A 14,134-nucleotide genomic window follows, 5' to 3' on the forward strand; every position below is an offset into this window, starting at 1 on the left:
TTTTCCCTAGGCCAGACCCAGCGTAAAAATACAAATAATATTTCCAAAACAAACCAATTATACATCGACATCAATGCATAAATACATATATATAAATAGTAAAACAAAAACAGTATATAAAGACACAGAAATGTCATATCTTCAGGTAACAAAATAAGGAAAAAAATTTATAGCACAATAGAGGGAAATAGGAGGATATGCATTTCCGGCGTTACAAGTTAGCCCAAGGAAGCTGAGAACAGCAGCCCAGACACTGTACTTCTCCACAGCAGAATATGCCTACCCGGTGTAGTCCGGTTCAAAACTTGACAAAAGATCAACTTAAAACTTAAATGAAACATGATTATTAATAACCGGTTTAGTGAAACCCTCAATAAACTATACAAAATAACCTGATTTGTGCACCCCAAAAGTCCCAAAGAGACAGTTGTGAAATACTGAGCAGCTCACACATACTTTTTAATGATCACCACTCCCTGTAGAATTGGAAGACTAAAATCCTGGAAAAGGTTCCTGAAAAAAGTACTTTGCAAACATCCTAACAACTACCTCCACTAGAGGAGATGGTCAGCAGTGGGAACATGAGATGGAAGCCTGAACCAACTCAGAATGGGCGTAGCCTGAATGAAGATAAACCTGACCAAGAAAGACCTTGCAGATAAATATAGTGACGGAAGTGACCAAGAAAGACCTTGCAGATAAATATAGTGACGGAAGTGATTGTAGGGAATATCATGACATGGGAAATCACCTGACCTGTGCTAACTGTCCCAGTAAATGTACCATTCGTGACTTAAATCAGGGGAAATAGTAAATTGCTGGACATAGCGCCATTTTTGGTTGAAAAAACTTTGCTCTTTGGACATGGAAAAACTGGCTCTGCTCCTCTTCATAATTGAGTTACATAAATGAGGATTGTAAAGTGTGTGTGTGTGTGTGTGTGTGTGTGTGTGTGTGTGTGTGTGTGTGTGTGTTCACTATCTCATGCACAACACCTTGTGGCTTCAATGTCAATGCATGTCAGGGGGGACTGATGACCTCAGAAGTTAAGTTCCATAGTGCTCAGAGCCATTTGAGCCATTTTTTGCATTGTCAGGGGAACACACATGCACAGGATGGGGGAGCGGCATATGGGAGGGATGCACGCACCGTGTTAGCAACGTTTACCATACTGACCTGTTTCTGTGGTGAGTGCTGCAGTGCAGTTTGCCCTGACTATATGTCTGTGTTGTCTGTTGATGTTTACACGGTTGCTGTCAGAATAGCTCCGTTTACGCGGTTGCTGTCTGAATAGTTCCTGAAGGAACCACCTGTGGATGTTGTGATGAGGTATTGACTCTCCGAAACTGGTTTGCCTGAGGAAACATGTCGGATCTGGGGAGAGATGAAAGTGATGTAAAAATCCATACAAAGGGATCGGTTCTTGAATGACCATGACCAAAAAATGCCACAGGAATTTCTTGCCTAGACAGAGGTCCACAGCCACTTCACACTTCATAAAAAGTTGATGTGAGAATCATTTGCGATGAATTATCGAACAGGTGATAGTGTAAGCTCGATTGGTGGGTTTTCCATGGTAATGGTGCTCACTTCTGAGCCAGTGTAGATAAGGGAGTATTGATTTGTTGAGTGGTCTAACTTGTACAAATATCTGGACACAACAGTTTGTAGAGGTATGAAATAGAACGATCACATAGGCTCAGTTTTAGATAAAGCAGATTGCATACTCATTGGCAGGATACTGGAAAAATACCATCAGTTTGCAAAGGAGTCTGCTAACAAGCCTGTCCTAGAATATTACTCATGTGTGTGAGCCCCATATAAATATGTTGAACTGAGGATATTGACTTTATACCCAGGAAGTTTACACAAGGCATCACAAATTTGTTTACTCGCAGCAGAGTGCCACTGAAATGCCATAAACTGAATTCACAGATGCGTGAAGGTAAATGCCGATTAACGGGTGAAAGCATTCTTACAAAGTTTCAAGAAGCAGTATTAAGTGAGGAATCTAAGAATACACTTCCATAGAGAACTTAAGAATGATTCAGACGTATCACAGCACTTTCAGAGATATTAGATGAGCTGTCGTTCTTCTTGTGTTCTATATGTGAGTGGAACAGCACGAAATCGTAATAAGTACTGCACTGGAAATCACCCTCTGTCATGCACTGTTAGGTGGTTTGTAAAGTATGAATGTGGATGAAGAGTGACAAGCAAAACATAAGCATAAAGGTAATTTGTCATCTACCATTTAGGTGGATGAATCACAGTTGCATAGGACTCTTTCAGTGAACCTCAGGGTGGCATCTGCCTTTCTTATACTTTTATGTTATTATCTCACCTTAAATTCTTCATATTCCATACACAGAGTTATTTTGCAGTAAAGACTCTTTCCAGGGATTTATTGGCAATCATGTAATCAAAAAGTAGTGGGTCCTTTTGTGCAGTATGATCGATTTGTTTGGAAAATGAACAGTACTAGCTGTATAGCTGTTTGGAGTTGGCCTGACCGTGCTTCCATATCTAATATCTTCCATATCTAATATTTGCATCCATTAAGGAGGATGAACAGAGATCTATCTACTTGGATGTCCTCAATCCAATCCCAAATTTAATTCAGTATACTATAAGCACAAATTTTGTTCATTAGGCAACTGTGAAAACTGAATCAAATGCCTTCCACCTCCCTTGCCCCCACCCCTCTTTAAATATCATTATACAACAGCAAGTGAATTACATTCCAATTTACCACAAACCCAGAGGTAAAGGTGATCACTGGCATGGAACACTGTGCAAATGTATCCGAGTAACAAAGGTGAAGGTATCTTTGATTTGTCACTGTGAAACGACATTTAAGAGTAGGAGGAACTGTACTATGACTCAGTCACAAACTAACTTCCAAATAATACAGGGTGATCAGTCCTTAACGCAACTGCCTGGTATGCATTTTTTTGCTTTACTGGTACCCAACTAGTGGTGGGGAGTATATTTCCCCTCTGCTGCAAGGTCTTTGTTTGTGTAGAATTGTTGGGATACTAACATGTTTCTTATGTGACAGAATACAGTGAATTGAATGAAAGTGTTTACAGGGAAATGGTGAAATATAAGTACTCTATCCCACTCGAAGTATTAATGTGTATTTCATTTCATATGTGCATACAGAATCAGCATGCGCTGTAAGGAGATTATTTCAAGAAGAATTTCCAGATGTTCAGGTTCCTAATCCGAGTAAGATTCATTTATTGATAAATAAATTTTATGAAACGGGAAGTGTTCTTGACAGGAGACATGACAACCACATCCAGTACTCACAGAAGAAGCTCTCGATAACAATGGGCATGCTCTGGAAAGGTTTCCTAGAAAATCAGTTCGACTTCTTAGCAAATGGGATTTCCTTTGTGTTCAAATGGCTACTAAAGTTATTGAAGTTGCAGCTATATAAAATTACTGCAGCACAATAAATTAAACTGGGTGACTGCAAAATGATGTGGTTTATTGAATGTATTTCGAACAGAGTGCATGCCGCAGAAATTGACTCTCAGCTAACTTTATTTTCAGACGGATCATGGGTCCATGTAAGTGGGTATGTTAATTCACAAAATTACCATTACTGGAATTCTGAAAAGCCTAACGTAATACAAGAGGCTCCCCTGCACGATCAAAAGATAGGTGTGTGTTGCACTGTTAGTGGTGAGAGAATAGTAGGCCTTATTTTTTCCTGGAAACAGTTACCAGCGAGAGCGAGAGAGAGAGAGAGAGAGAGAGAGAGAGAGAGAGAACAATTTGTGGCTTCCCCCCACCCCCACCCCCCACCCCCAATTAACTGAGAGAGAACATGCTTTTATGATATTTCAGCAGTGCTCTGCAACGGCACATAAGCCAAACTTCGCGTTACAGGAAATTTGTGATGTGTTTCGAGATAGAGTTTTCACCAGCAACATACAGCCTCCTTGTTCCCCCAGAGGGAACTGCAGAGTGTAACGAGCAGTTTCCTAGGTAGGAGTCAGAAATACTTGAACAATGAAGGGAGGCAGTTCCAGCTTCTCCTTGCTTAATAAATGAGTGATTTACTTTTCTTTTTTTAAGTGTTTGTTTTGTTTATATGTTAGAAATAACTCATACTGCAAGCTGTACTATATTTACTGCAGACATCCTGTAATCCATGCTACAGGCACAGCAGCCGACCTCCTGGGCCAGCTGCACGCCACGAAAGCTGTAGCATTAACAGTTGATCACCCTGTTTGATGTAAGAATTGAATGGCTGTATCACATAATGAAGCTGTTAGTCCTGACCAAGTCGTGCCCATTTCAACAAATGGTGGATAGGGATCACTTGTCTTCTTCAACACACAGTTTTGGCCTTACAATATTTCATCTTTCATTTGTTCCACATTGTGTTCGTATAACATATTTATGTGCTTACTCATATGTTTATGTGGTGTAAAGAAATGTTTGCCAGATCCTTATGAATGAATTAACATATCAGCTACACAAAGTGGACCTTGAGTATTCAATGAAATCTCTTTCGAGTGGACTATTTTACTGTTAAAAATCTCACTTGTTGATGAAATGATTAATTGCCTAGTATTACCTTCTCCCTTAGTTAGAAATTATTCTGGAGGGATTGATATATGAAGTGTTTTGTAAATGATAGTCTAAGCTATGCTAATTTTACTTTCCACAATTCACTGAGACATTGCAAGAGCTGTTGCAGGTCCTGTTCGTTTTGTTGTAATGCCTCTAGATGACAGCATTGTGCTGAATGAATATAGCTTACTTCAGTGAATTTAGTCAATTGTTAAAAACCAGTGGGAAATCTGTGTAGCATCAGACGAACAGTGTATGCACACTTTTAAGGAAAGCACAAAGAGTGTTTGAGACTAACTGTTGCAGCAGTGTGTAACTGCATTTATAGGATACAGAAGTCTTTTTGGTCAGTTCATATGTATTGTAGTCATTAAGAAGAAGTCATTTTGTGATAGAATGTGTTACAATTAGTCTTTTTCGTCAGTTACATCCACCCAAATAAAAGACTTGAACCTAGCACCTACAATTTTACAAAACTCAAAATAGCAGTCCATTTGTGTATTTTCAACTGCATACAAGGGGCACTAAAAAAACTGGAATTATTTTTTAAAAGCTATATATTTTTAAATTATTTACAAAACTACCTTATCCCTCTCAAAATACTCTTCATTCTCTCTCTCTCTCTCTCTCTCTCTCTCTCTCTCTCTCTCTCTCTCTCTCTCTATCTATTCGTTTAGTCGGTTCCGACTCTTCGTGACCCCATGAACCAAATCACGCCAATTTTTTCTGTCTTGCACTTTCTCCCGTAGACCTTCCAGGTTGGAACACATTGCTTCTGTGATGCCATCGATCCATCTCATCCTCTGACGTCCTCTTCTTCTAGTTTCTTCAATCTTCCCCACCATTAATGTTTTTTCCAGCGAGGCATGCCTTCGCATTGTGTGTCCAAAGTAGGTCAGCTTTTGTTTTAAGATTAGACCTTCCAGGGAGAAATCTGGTTTAATTTGCTCCAATATTGATCTGTTGGTTCTCTTTGCAGTCCATGGAACTCTAAGAAGTTTCCTCCAACACCACAATTCGAAGGAGTCAATTCTTCACCGTTCAGCCTTTCTAATGGCCCAGGTCTCACATCCATACATCACAACTGGAAAGACCATAGCCCTCACAATACGGATCTTTATTGCTAGTGTTATATCTCTGGACCTTATAACCTTGTCAAGGTTTGACATCGCCTGTCTACCGAGCAACAGGCGTCTCCGGATTTCATGGCTGCAGTCACCGTCAGCAGAGATCTGGGAACCGAGATAACTGAATGTGGTCACTACCTCCATGGTTTCTCCTGCTATATCCCACAAATTGGTAGGTGTAGTTGCCATAATTTTCGTTTTCTTCACATTCAGCATAAGACCAGCCTTTTCACTTTTGTCTTTCACCTTCAGTAAGAGTGTTCTCAATTCTTCTTCACTTTCTGCCAACAGGATCGTATCATCCGCGTACCTGAGGTTGTTTACATTTATTCCAGCTATTTTAATTCCTGTTTCTCCTTCATCTAGCCTCGCATTCCTCATGACATGTTCTGCATACAGATTGAATAAGTACAGTGACAGTATGCAGCTTTGCAGGACCCCTTTCTGAATCTTTATCCATTTCGTTGTTCCATACATAGTTCTCACCGTGGCTTCTTGGTCAAGGTATAAACTCCGTATCAGATGAATGAGGTGATCTGGTACACCCATGTTTTCAGTACGTTCCATAATTTGTTGTGATCGACGCAGTCAAAGGCTTTGGCGTAGTCAATAAAGCAGAGTTATACATCTTTCTGGAATTCTCTCACTTTTTCCATAATCCACCGAATGTTAGCAATTTGATCTCTAGTTCCTCTTCCTTTCCTAAATCCAGCTTGTTCTTCTGGCAGCTCTCGATCTAGATATTGGCGAAGTCTATTTTGTAAGATTTTCAACATAACTTTGCTAGCATGTGAAATAAGTGCGATTGTTCGGTAATCTGAGCATTCTTTTGAACTTTTCTTCTTTGGAATGGGGATGAATACTGATCTTTTCGTCTTCTGGCCACTGCTGCATGATCCATATTTTTTGACATATTGAGTGCAGCACTTTCACTGCATCCATTCCAGTGACTTTAAACAATTCTGCTGGTATTTCATCATGTCCACTAGTTTTGTTATCAGCCATATTTTCAAGGGCCCACTGGATTTCGCTCTCCAAAATATCTGGCTCTAGTTCTAAATTAACATTAACATCAGCAGTAGGAGCCCTGTCATGATGCAGTTCTTTCTTGTATAGGTCTTCTACATATTCTGCCCATCTTTCCTGCCGGCCGCGGTGGTCTCGCGGTTCTAGGCGCGCAGTCCGGAACCGTGCAACTGCTACGGTCGCAGGTTCGAATCCTGCCTCGGGCATGGATGTGTGTGATGTCCTTAGGTTAGTTAGGTTTAAGTAGTTCTATGTTCTAGGGGACTAATGACCACAGCAGTTGAGTCCCATAGTGCTCAGAGCCATTTGAACCCATCTTTCCTTAACATCCTCTGCTTCACTCAGATCTTTCCCGTTTCTATCTTTTATCATTCCAATTTTTGCCTGGAATTTTCCTTTAATTTCTCTAATTTTCTTATAAAGATCTCTTGTCTTCCCCATTACGTTACTATCTTCAACTTCCTTGCACTGTTCATTAAAGAATATATTTTTATCTCTTCTAGCTAATTTCTGAAAATCTTTATTTAATTCAAACATAGCTGATCTATCTCCCTTGATTTTTGCTTTCCTTCGTTCTTCTGCAACTTGCAATGCCTCAACCGATAGCCATCTAGCCTTCTTACTGTTCCTTTTCTTGGGAATGTGTTTCTCTGCGGCCTCCTTGACAGTATTAGCTACTTCTGTCCACATCTCTTGCGAGCTTTTGTCCTCCAGCTGTAATACATTAAATCTGTTTTGTACCTCTGCAGCATAGTCGGAGGGTATAGAGTTAAGGTCGTATCTGCAAGTTGGGATACTTTTTGCTACATTCTGAAGTTTCAGCCGAAATTCTGCAATCAGGAGCTCATGATCTGATCCGCAGTCAGCCCCAGGTCTTGTTGTAGCTGACTGAACCGCACTCTTCCACCTCTGATTACAAAGTATGTAATCAATTTGGTTCCGGTGTTGGCCATCTGGCGAAGTCCAGGTATATAGGCGTCGTTTTGGTAGTTGAAACAGTGTATTAGTAATTATCAATGAATTTTCTTGGCAGAATTTTAGGAGTCTCTGTCCAGCTTCATTTGTTGTACCAAGACCATATTTCCCTGTTATACCTTCTACAGCTTCATTTCCCACTTTTGCATTCCAATCTCCAACTATGAAGACGATATCCTTTTTTGGTGTTGACAGTAGTAATTCTTGTAAATCTCCATAGAACTGGTCAATAATTTCCTTTTCAGCATCGGTTGTTGGTGCATAAACTTGAATTACTGTGATGTTGAGGGGCTGACCTTGAAGTCTGATGGACATCATTCTATCATTTTTATATTTGCGTCCCATCACAGCTTTTCTCACTTTATCACTAACTATGAAGGCTACTCCATTACTTCTGTTGTTATCGTGCCCAGAATAATACACCATATGGCCATCCGAAGCAAATTCTCCCGTGCCAGTCCACCTCATTTCACTTATTCCCAATATGTCGATGTTAATTTTCTCCATTTCTCTTTTCACTATGTCTAGTTTTCCTTGATACATGGATCTTACATTCCATGTTCCTATGCAGTGCTTCTCTTTGCACCATCTTACTCTTCGTGAAGCTCCTCTCAACCTGGTTCCCCCCGGAGATCCGATCGGGGAACTTGAAGCTCCGGAACATTTTGAGCTGAGCGAAGCCATGGGGTTTTCTTGGGATAGTTCAGTGGTGGTTTCCCGTTGCCTTCCACTGTCCTCCAACTCCTATCTGCTCACCGACTCAGTTTCCCGCTGGGGTCGGTTACCCAACCTTCCGCTGAGTTGCTCGGCTTAACAGGGGCACCACGTGTAGGTAGGAAGTTGGAGAATTGAGGTGACAGAGGCTGTGAGAACTCTCTTGCTGAGTTCTTGTAATCGCGTATCACCCCCATTTTATGCCAGAGTCTCATGATGTCTGCAGAGACCCCCCCCCCCCCCCCCAGGTCATTTCCTGGGCCCATAGTCTCCATTACAACTAATTTATTTGTCCCATTGGTGCTTCCATTGTTCAAAACACTTTTTGTGGTCATCTTTAAAAATGGCTGACAACTCCTCCCTCATTTTTGTCTTGGATTCTTCAGTGTTGTGAAATTGGTATCCTTTCATGCCCTTTTTCATGTGTGGAGATATGAAAAAATCACACAAGGCTGGGTCAAGCAAGTAAAGTGCATGAGGCAGCAGAACCATGCCACTTTAAGCCAAAACAGAGACAATTGTGTGTGCAGGTGCATTGTCATGGTAGAAGAAATCTTACGTTAAAGTTTGCTGAACCGAGCTCCAAGGTAACCCACTAATCTGAGACAGTTGATCAGTTGTCTGTTGACGGTCTGTGAACACGTGATCTCGAATTTTTTCAATATTTTCTTCAATTCGGGCAGTTGATGGATGTCCAGAATGGGGTCTGTCATCGATCGATATGTCACCATTTTTAAATCGAGCCAACAACTAGTACACTTGAGGTTTTCCCAAAGTGTCATCTTGGTAAGCTTTTTTCAACATTTAAACTGTTTCAGCAGCACTTTTACCGAGTAGAAAGCAAAATTTCATAGCTGCACATTGTTCATTTAAACTTGCCATAATAAAAGCTGAAACACAAAAAAGAGCGCTAGCAAAAACAATCACTACAAGTGAACAGAACAAGCAAGGTCGACAACACAGGTGGTACTGAACTGGCAATGAGTTGTGCTGTACATGCCTGCAGCAGATGCAGAAGGAATATGAATCTTGAAAATTATCTGTCGAACTTTAAAATCTTATATCATTTTAAGTTTCTAATTTTTCAGGTTTATGTAAATTATAGTAGTATAAAGCCCCCAAGTACAAGGATGTTCCAGACAGTAATGATCTACTTTTTTTCTCAACTGCCAACAATTTTGCAGATGAAGGGCACAAAGTGTGAACTCTTTGAAGTTTCCCAAGTGTGTGACAAAATTTCCATTTCCTCCAATAACGTAGCTGCTTCAGTGTTTCAAAATGGCACCTGCAAATGACATGCATTACAAGCAGCGTGCCTTCGTTGGAAACATTTGTGTGAAGTGTATGGAGCATGAGGTGTTGACAAGAAGACGTTTGGTTACTGCACACAGACGGTAAAGCCACCAGAAGGCAGTTTGATGGAGTTCCACTGTTTGCAGCGAGTTGGGGAGACTGTTTGCAGCTGTCACACTTGACACAGTGCAGCATGCGGATGTTTTCATTCGCAAGGATCGACGCATTATGACTTAGCAGTTGGCATTGCTGCTGTCAATCAGCAAAAGAAGTGTTGAAGCAATTAACCACACTCTTGGATAGTCAAAAGTGTGAGCGTCATGAAAAAGGGTTGATTAGTGTTATTCCACCCGCTCTACAGCCCTGACCTAGTTCCCTAGGACTTCCATTAAGGGATAGCATTCGTGAAGACATTTTGAGAAGTACACAGTGGAGAAACGGCTTCGTGACCAGAGCAAGGACTGTTACCGATACGGCATACATGCCTTTGGCTGTTGCCAAAGAAAGGCCATATGCCAGAATGAGATTAATGTGGGAAAAAAGGGGTGTAGATAAAATATCATTGGTTCATTGTGTGATTTTTATTAGATGGGATAAATAATTGTGAAAGAAAAAGAATGTGGAGTATTACTTTCTTGGCGACCCTCATTCGTGTGTGTGTGTGTGTGTGTGTGTGTGCGCGTGTGCGTGTGCGTGTGCGTGTGCGTGTGCGTGTGGGTGTGCGTGTGGGTGTGCGTGTGGGTGTGCGTGTGGGTGTGCGTGTGGGTGTGCGTGTGGGTGTGCGTGTGGGTGTGCGTGTGGGTGTGCGTGTGGGTGTGCGTGTGGGTGTGCGTGTGGGTGTGCGTGTGGGTGTGCGTGTGGGTGTGCGTGTGGGTGTGCGTGTGGGTGTGCGTGTGGGTGTGCGTGTGGGTGTGCGTGTGGGTGTGCGTGTGGGTGTGCGTGTGGGTGTGCGTGTGGGTGTGCGTGTGGGTGTGCGTGTGGGTGTGCGTGTGGGTGTGCGTGTGGGTGTGCGTGTGGGTGTGCGTGTGGGTGTGCGTGTGGGTGTGCGTGTGGGTGTGCGTGTGGGTGTGCGTGTGGGTGTGCGTGTGGGTGTGCGTGTGGGTGTGCGTGTGGGTGTGCGTGTGGGTGTGCGTGTGGGTGTGCGTGTGGGTGTGCGTGTGGGTGTGCGTGTGGGTGTGCGTGTGGGTGTGCGTGTGGGTGTGCGTGTGGGTGTGCGTGTGGGTGTGCGTGTGGGTGTGCGTGTGGGTGTGCGTGTGGGTGTGCGTGTGGGTGTGCGTGTGGGTGTGCGTGTGGGTGTGCGTGTGGGTGTGCGTGTGGGTGTGCGTGTGGGTGTGCGTGTGGGTGTGCGTGTGGGTGTGCGTGTGGGTGTGCGTGTGGGTGTGCGTGTGGGTGTGCGTGTGGGTGTGCGTGTGGGTGTGCGTGTGGGTGTGCGTGTGGGTGTGCGTGTGGGTGTGCGTGTGGGTGTGCGTGTGGGTGTGCGTGTGGGTGTGCGTGTGGGTGTGCGTGTGGGTGTGCGTGTGGGTGTGCGTGTGGGTGTGCGTGTGGGTGTGCGTGTGGGTGTGGGTGTGGGTGTGGGTGTGGGTGTGGGTGTGGGTGTGGGTGTGCGTGTGGGTGTGCGTGTGGGTGTGCGTGTGGGTGTGCGTGTGGGTGTGCGTGTGGGTGTGCGTGTGGGTGTGCGTGTGGGTGTGCGTGTGGGTGTGCGTGTGGGTGTGCGTGTGGGTGTGCGTGTGGGTGTGCGTGTGGGTGTGCGTGTGGGTGTGCGTGTGGGTGTGCGTGTGGGTGTGCGTGTGGGTGTGGGTGTGGGTGTGGGTGTGGGTGTGGGTGTGCGTGTGCGTGTGCGTGTGGGTGTGCGTGTGGGTGTGCGTGTGGGTGTGCGTGTGGGTGTGCGTGTGGGTGTGCGTGTGGGTGTGCGTGTGGGTGTGGGTGTGCGTGTGGGTGTGTGAACATGCTAGTGAGGGTATTGTGCACACAATTGAACTTACATACAGGAATGAAGTGTCGATTGTCTTAGTGTGTAGTAACAGAAGTCTCATTGGCAGGGTGCAGGTGGTAACCTCATTGGCACACAGAACGCCGCCCGCAAAGTCCTCGATGGTGTCAACTACATATCGGAAGCAGTGGCGAGTGTCGGGTCACCGCCTACACGGCTCCTCTCCTCCTGGGTCACAGACCAGATTGCTCCACGCTATTGGAAGCCTAACAATGAAATAAAGGTAAGCAGTTGTTGTTAATGTGGCCATCATTCACATGAGCCTCATACTTTCTGAAGCTTTGATCGGACAGATTTCTTGTATGTGTTAATTATTGTAGGCTTCTCTGTACACTTCATAAGGATAACAGTCAGTCATTTGTGTAAAATGTTATGAGCTGGAATTTTCTGTGAACTGTCTCAGACATTGCTGTGTAAGCTGCAACATTCTTTTGAAGGAAATTAAGCAATTGCAAAAGCATAATGATTAACTTATATTCAACTAATATGAGTAAAGAGTGTTTTACATAGCTCCATCAGTTTGGATAAGGAATACCAATCCGGTTGCAGATAAATCACTGCTGGTAGAACACAGGATTTGATACTGGGTCCACTGCATTCTCAGTTGATGTAAATTATCTTCTCATTTGTTTTTGTATAGTAGCAATAGTTCTCTTTGCTGATATTGCAAATAACACGATGCAGTCCATTAACATAAGTAATTGTACATATACTGTTGGTTCAATTATTGATTGATTTTCTGTAAATGACCTACCATTCAGAAACATTGAGTTTCGTACAGTTCTTTATGAGATAGAATGGAATTTTTGGAATTCTGTGAATCACAGGATAGCATTGAGGAAAGTAACAACGAAAACAGAAGTTCCAAATTCCTGCATGTGCACATTGATAAACATGTTAAATCAAATAGCATATTGTAAAAGTATACTGCAACCAAGCAAATATGCTGCCTTTTGTTGTTGACTTCTGCAACCAAGAAAATACGCTGTCTTTTGTTGTTGACTTCAGTGATAAAAATTTCAAACATTTAATTTATGTACTGTATTGACAGTAATCTTTGTTGGACTGTAAATAAAATATTGGGAAACTGAAGAAAATTTATTAGAACCATTTTAGAACTAAACTTTTGTATTACTGCTGTACATAATCATTATTCATATTTGAGTGTCTTAATTAATCATAAAGTACCGTCTGAATGAAATTTGTCTGTCTGAGATGGCAGCCACCTTCTGGCAGCATCTTGAAGTTTTTCATCAGATTCAAAATGTTGGGAGCAAAGCAACATTCCATGTGCTCGGCAAGTCTTGATGTTCAGTAGATCTTCAGAAATATCTGATATGACCTGATACAGAAGTTATTGCATTTTCTAGGCAATTTGTGGCCAAACATTGTTGTGCAAAAACACAACAGTGGTAGTCAAGAGATTGTGATCTGAATGACTTGCTTCTGTTTTCTAAATGTCTCACAGTAGGCTTCAGAATTCATTAGCCTGCCTTGTACCACAAATGTGATTCCTTTAGCTTATCACCAAATGATAGCCATAACTTTCTGGCCTGAGTGAGTTTGGAATTCTTTTTGGCTTGTTTGGGCAGGGTGGCATGAATGCTGTTGGTTTAGTTTTTTGGTTATCAAAAAGAAGTTTTGGAACTCAACAAGCACCAAAATTCTGGTACTCCAATTATTTAGGTGCAGTCTCATTCAGAACACACAAATCTGAGGAAAGTTGTCCAGTGGATGAAATATAGTGAAATACAGATTTTCATATATATATAAATTAGTTGCTGTCTAGAGATGAAAGACAATTTGTGTAATAATGAAAATGGTGCCGTTGATGCACAACACCTTCACTCTCCATACACACCACAAATTTTCCAAGAAATGTCAACATCTTCTAATTTTCACTATTTTTTTCCCTGTAAAACAATAATGCAGAAGAACTTTTACATTTGCAGCTATCTGACAACAGAAAACTTAAGTTTGTTAGGTGGCTCAGAGCAGAGCATCTCATAAAACTAAATGTATGAAATGTGAACTCTTCAGAACTGCAATATTAAGAACAATAAACCATGACTGAATTAAAAAAAAAAGCACTACAGTGAAATTTGTGACTACATATATACCACTGTGTTCTGAAAAACTAATGTGAATGACTTTTCTTCCATGATTGGGTGTGTGAAAACTGTATGTGATCAACAAAATGTAATATCTTTTCCTTCAACTTTATTTACTGAAGTAAAAAATATTGTAAGTACTGATTTTGGCTGTAATGTGCTTCACCACATGGTGCCTTTGTTTGATTAAATAGAGATCTGTGCTAAAGCACATCTGGATGTACACAGAATGAATAGAAACTGTTTTGAATTTTAAACTTTACATCCATGGATATTACGAGATATGTCTAATAACTTACCTTGGTTTA

At 42.2% G+C, this 14,134-nt stretch overlaps 1 protein-coding gene across 1 annotated transcript in view; it reads left to right on the forward strand.

Moving 5' to 3' along the window:
- The window catches only part of LOC126210346 (zinc finger FYVE domain-containing protein 1-like), a 104,412-nt gene that overhangs the window by 46,994 nt on the left and 43,284 nt on the right, over nt 1-14,134 (forward strand). Inside the window, exon 8 of the mRNA XM_049939561.1 lies at nt 11,765-11,938. Within this exon, the coding sequence (XP_049795518.1) occupies nt 11,765-11,938 (174 nt within the window). The remainder of the gene's footprint in view (nt 1-11,764; nt 11,939-14,134) is intronic.

The sequence above is a fragment of the Schistocerca nitens genome, chromosome 10, assembly GCF_023898315.1.
Source record: "Schistocerca nitens isolate TAMUIC-IGC-003100 chromosome 10, iqSchNite1.1, whole genome shotgun sequence".
Classification (NCBI taxonomy): Eukaryota; Metazoa; Arthropoda; class Insecta; order Orthoptera; family Acrididae; genus Schistocerca; species Schistocerca nitens.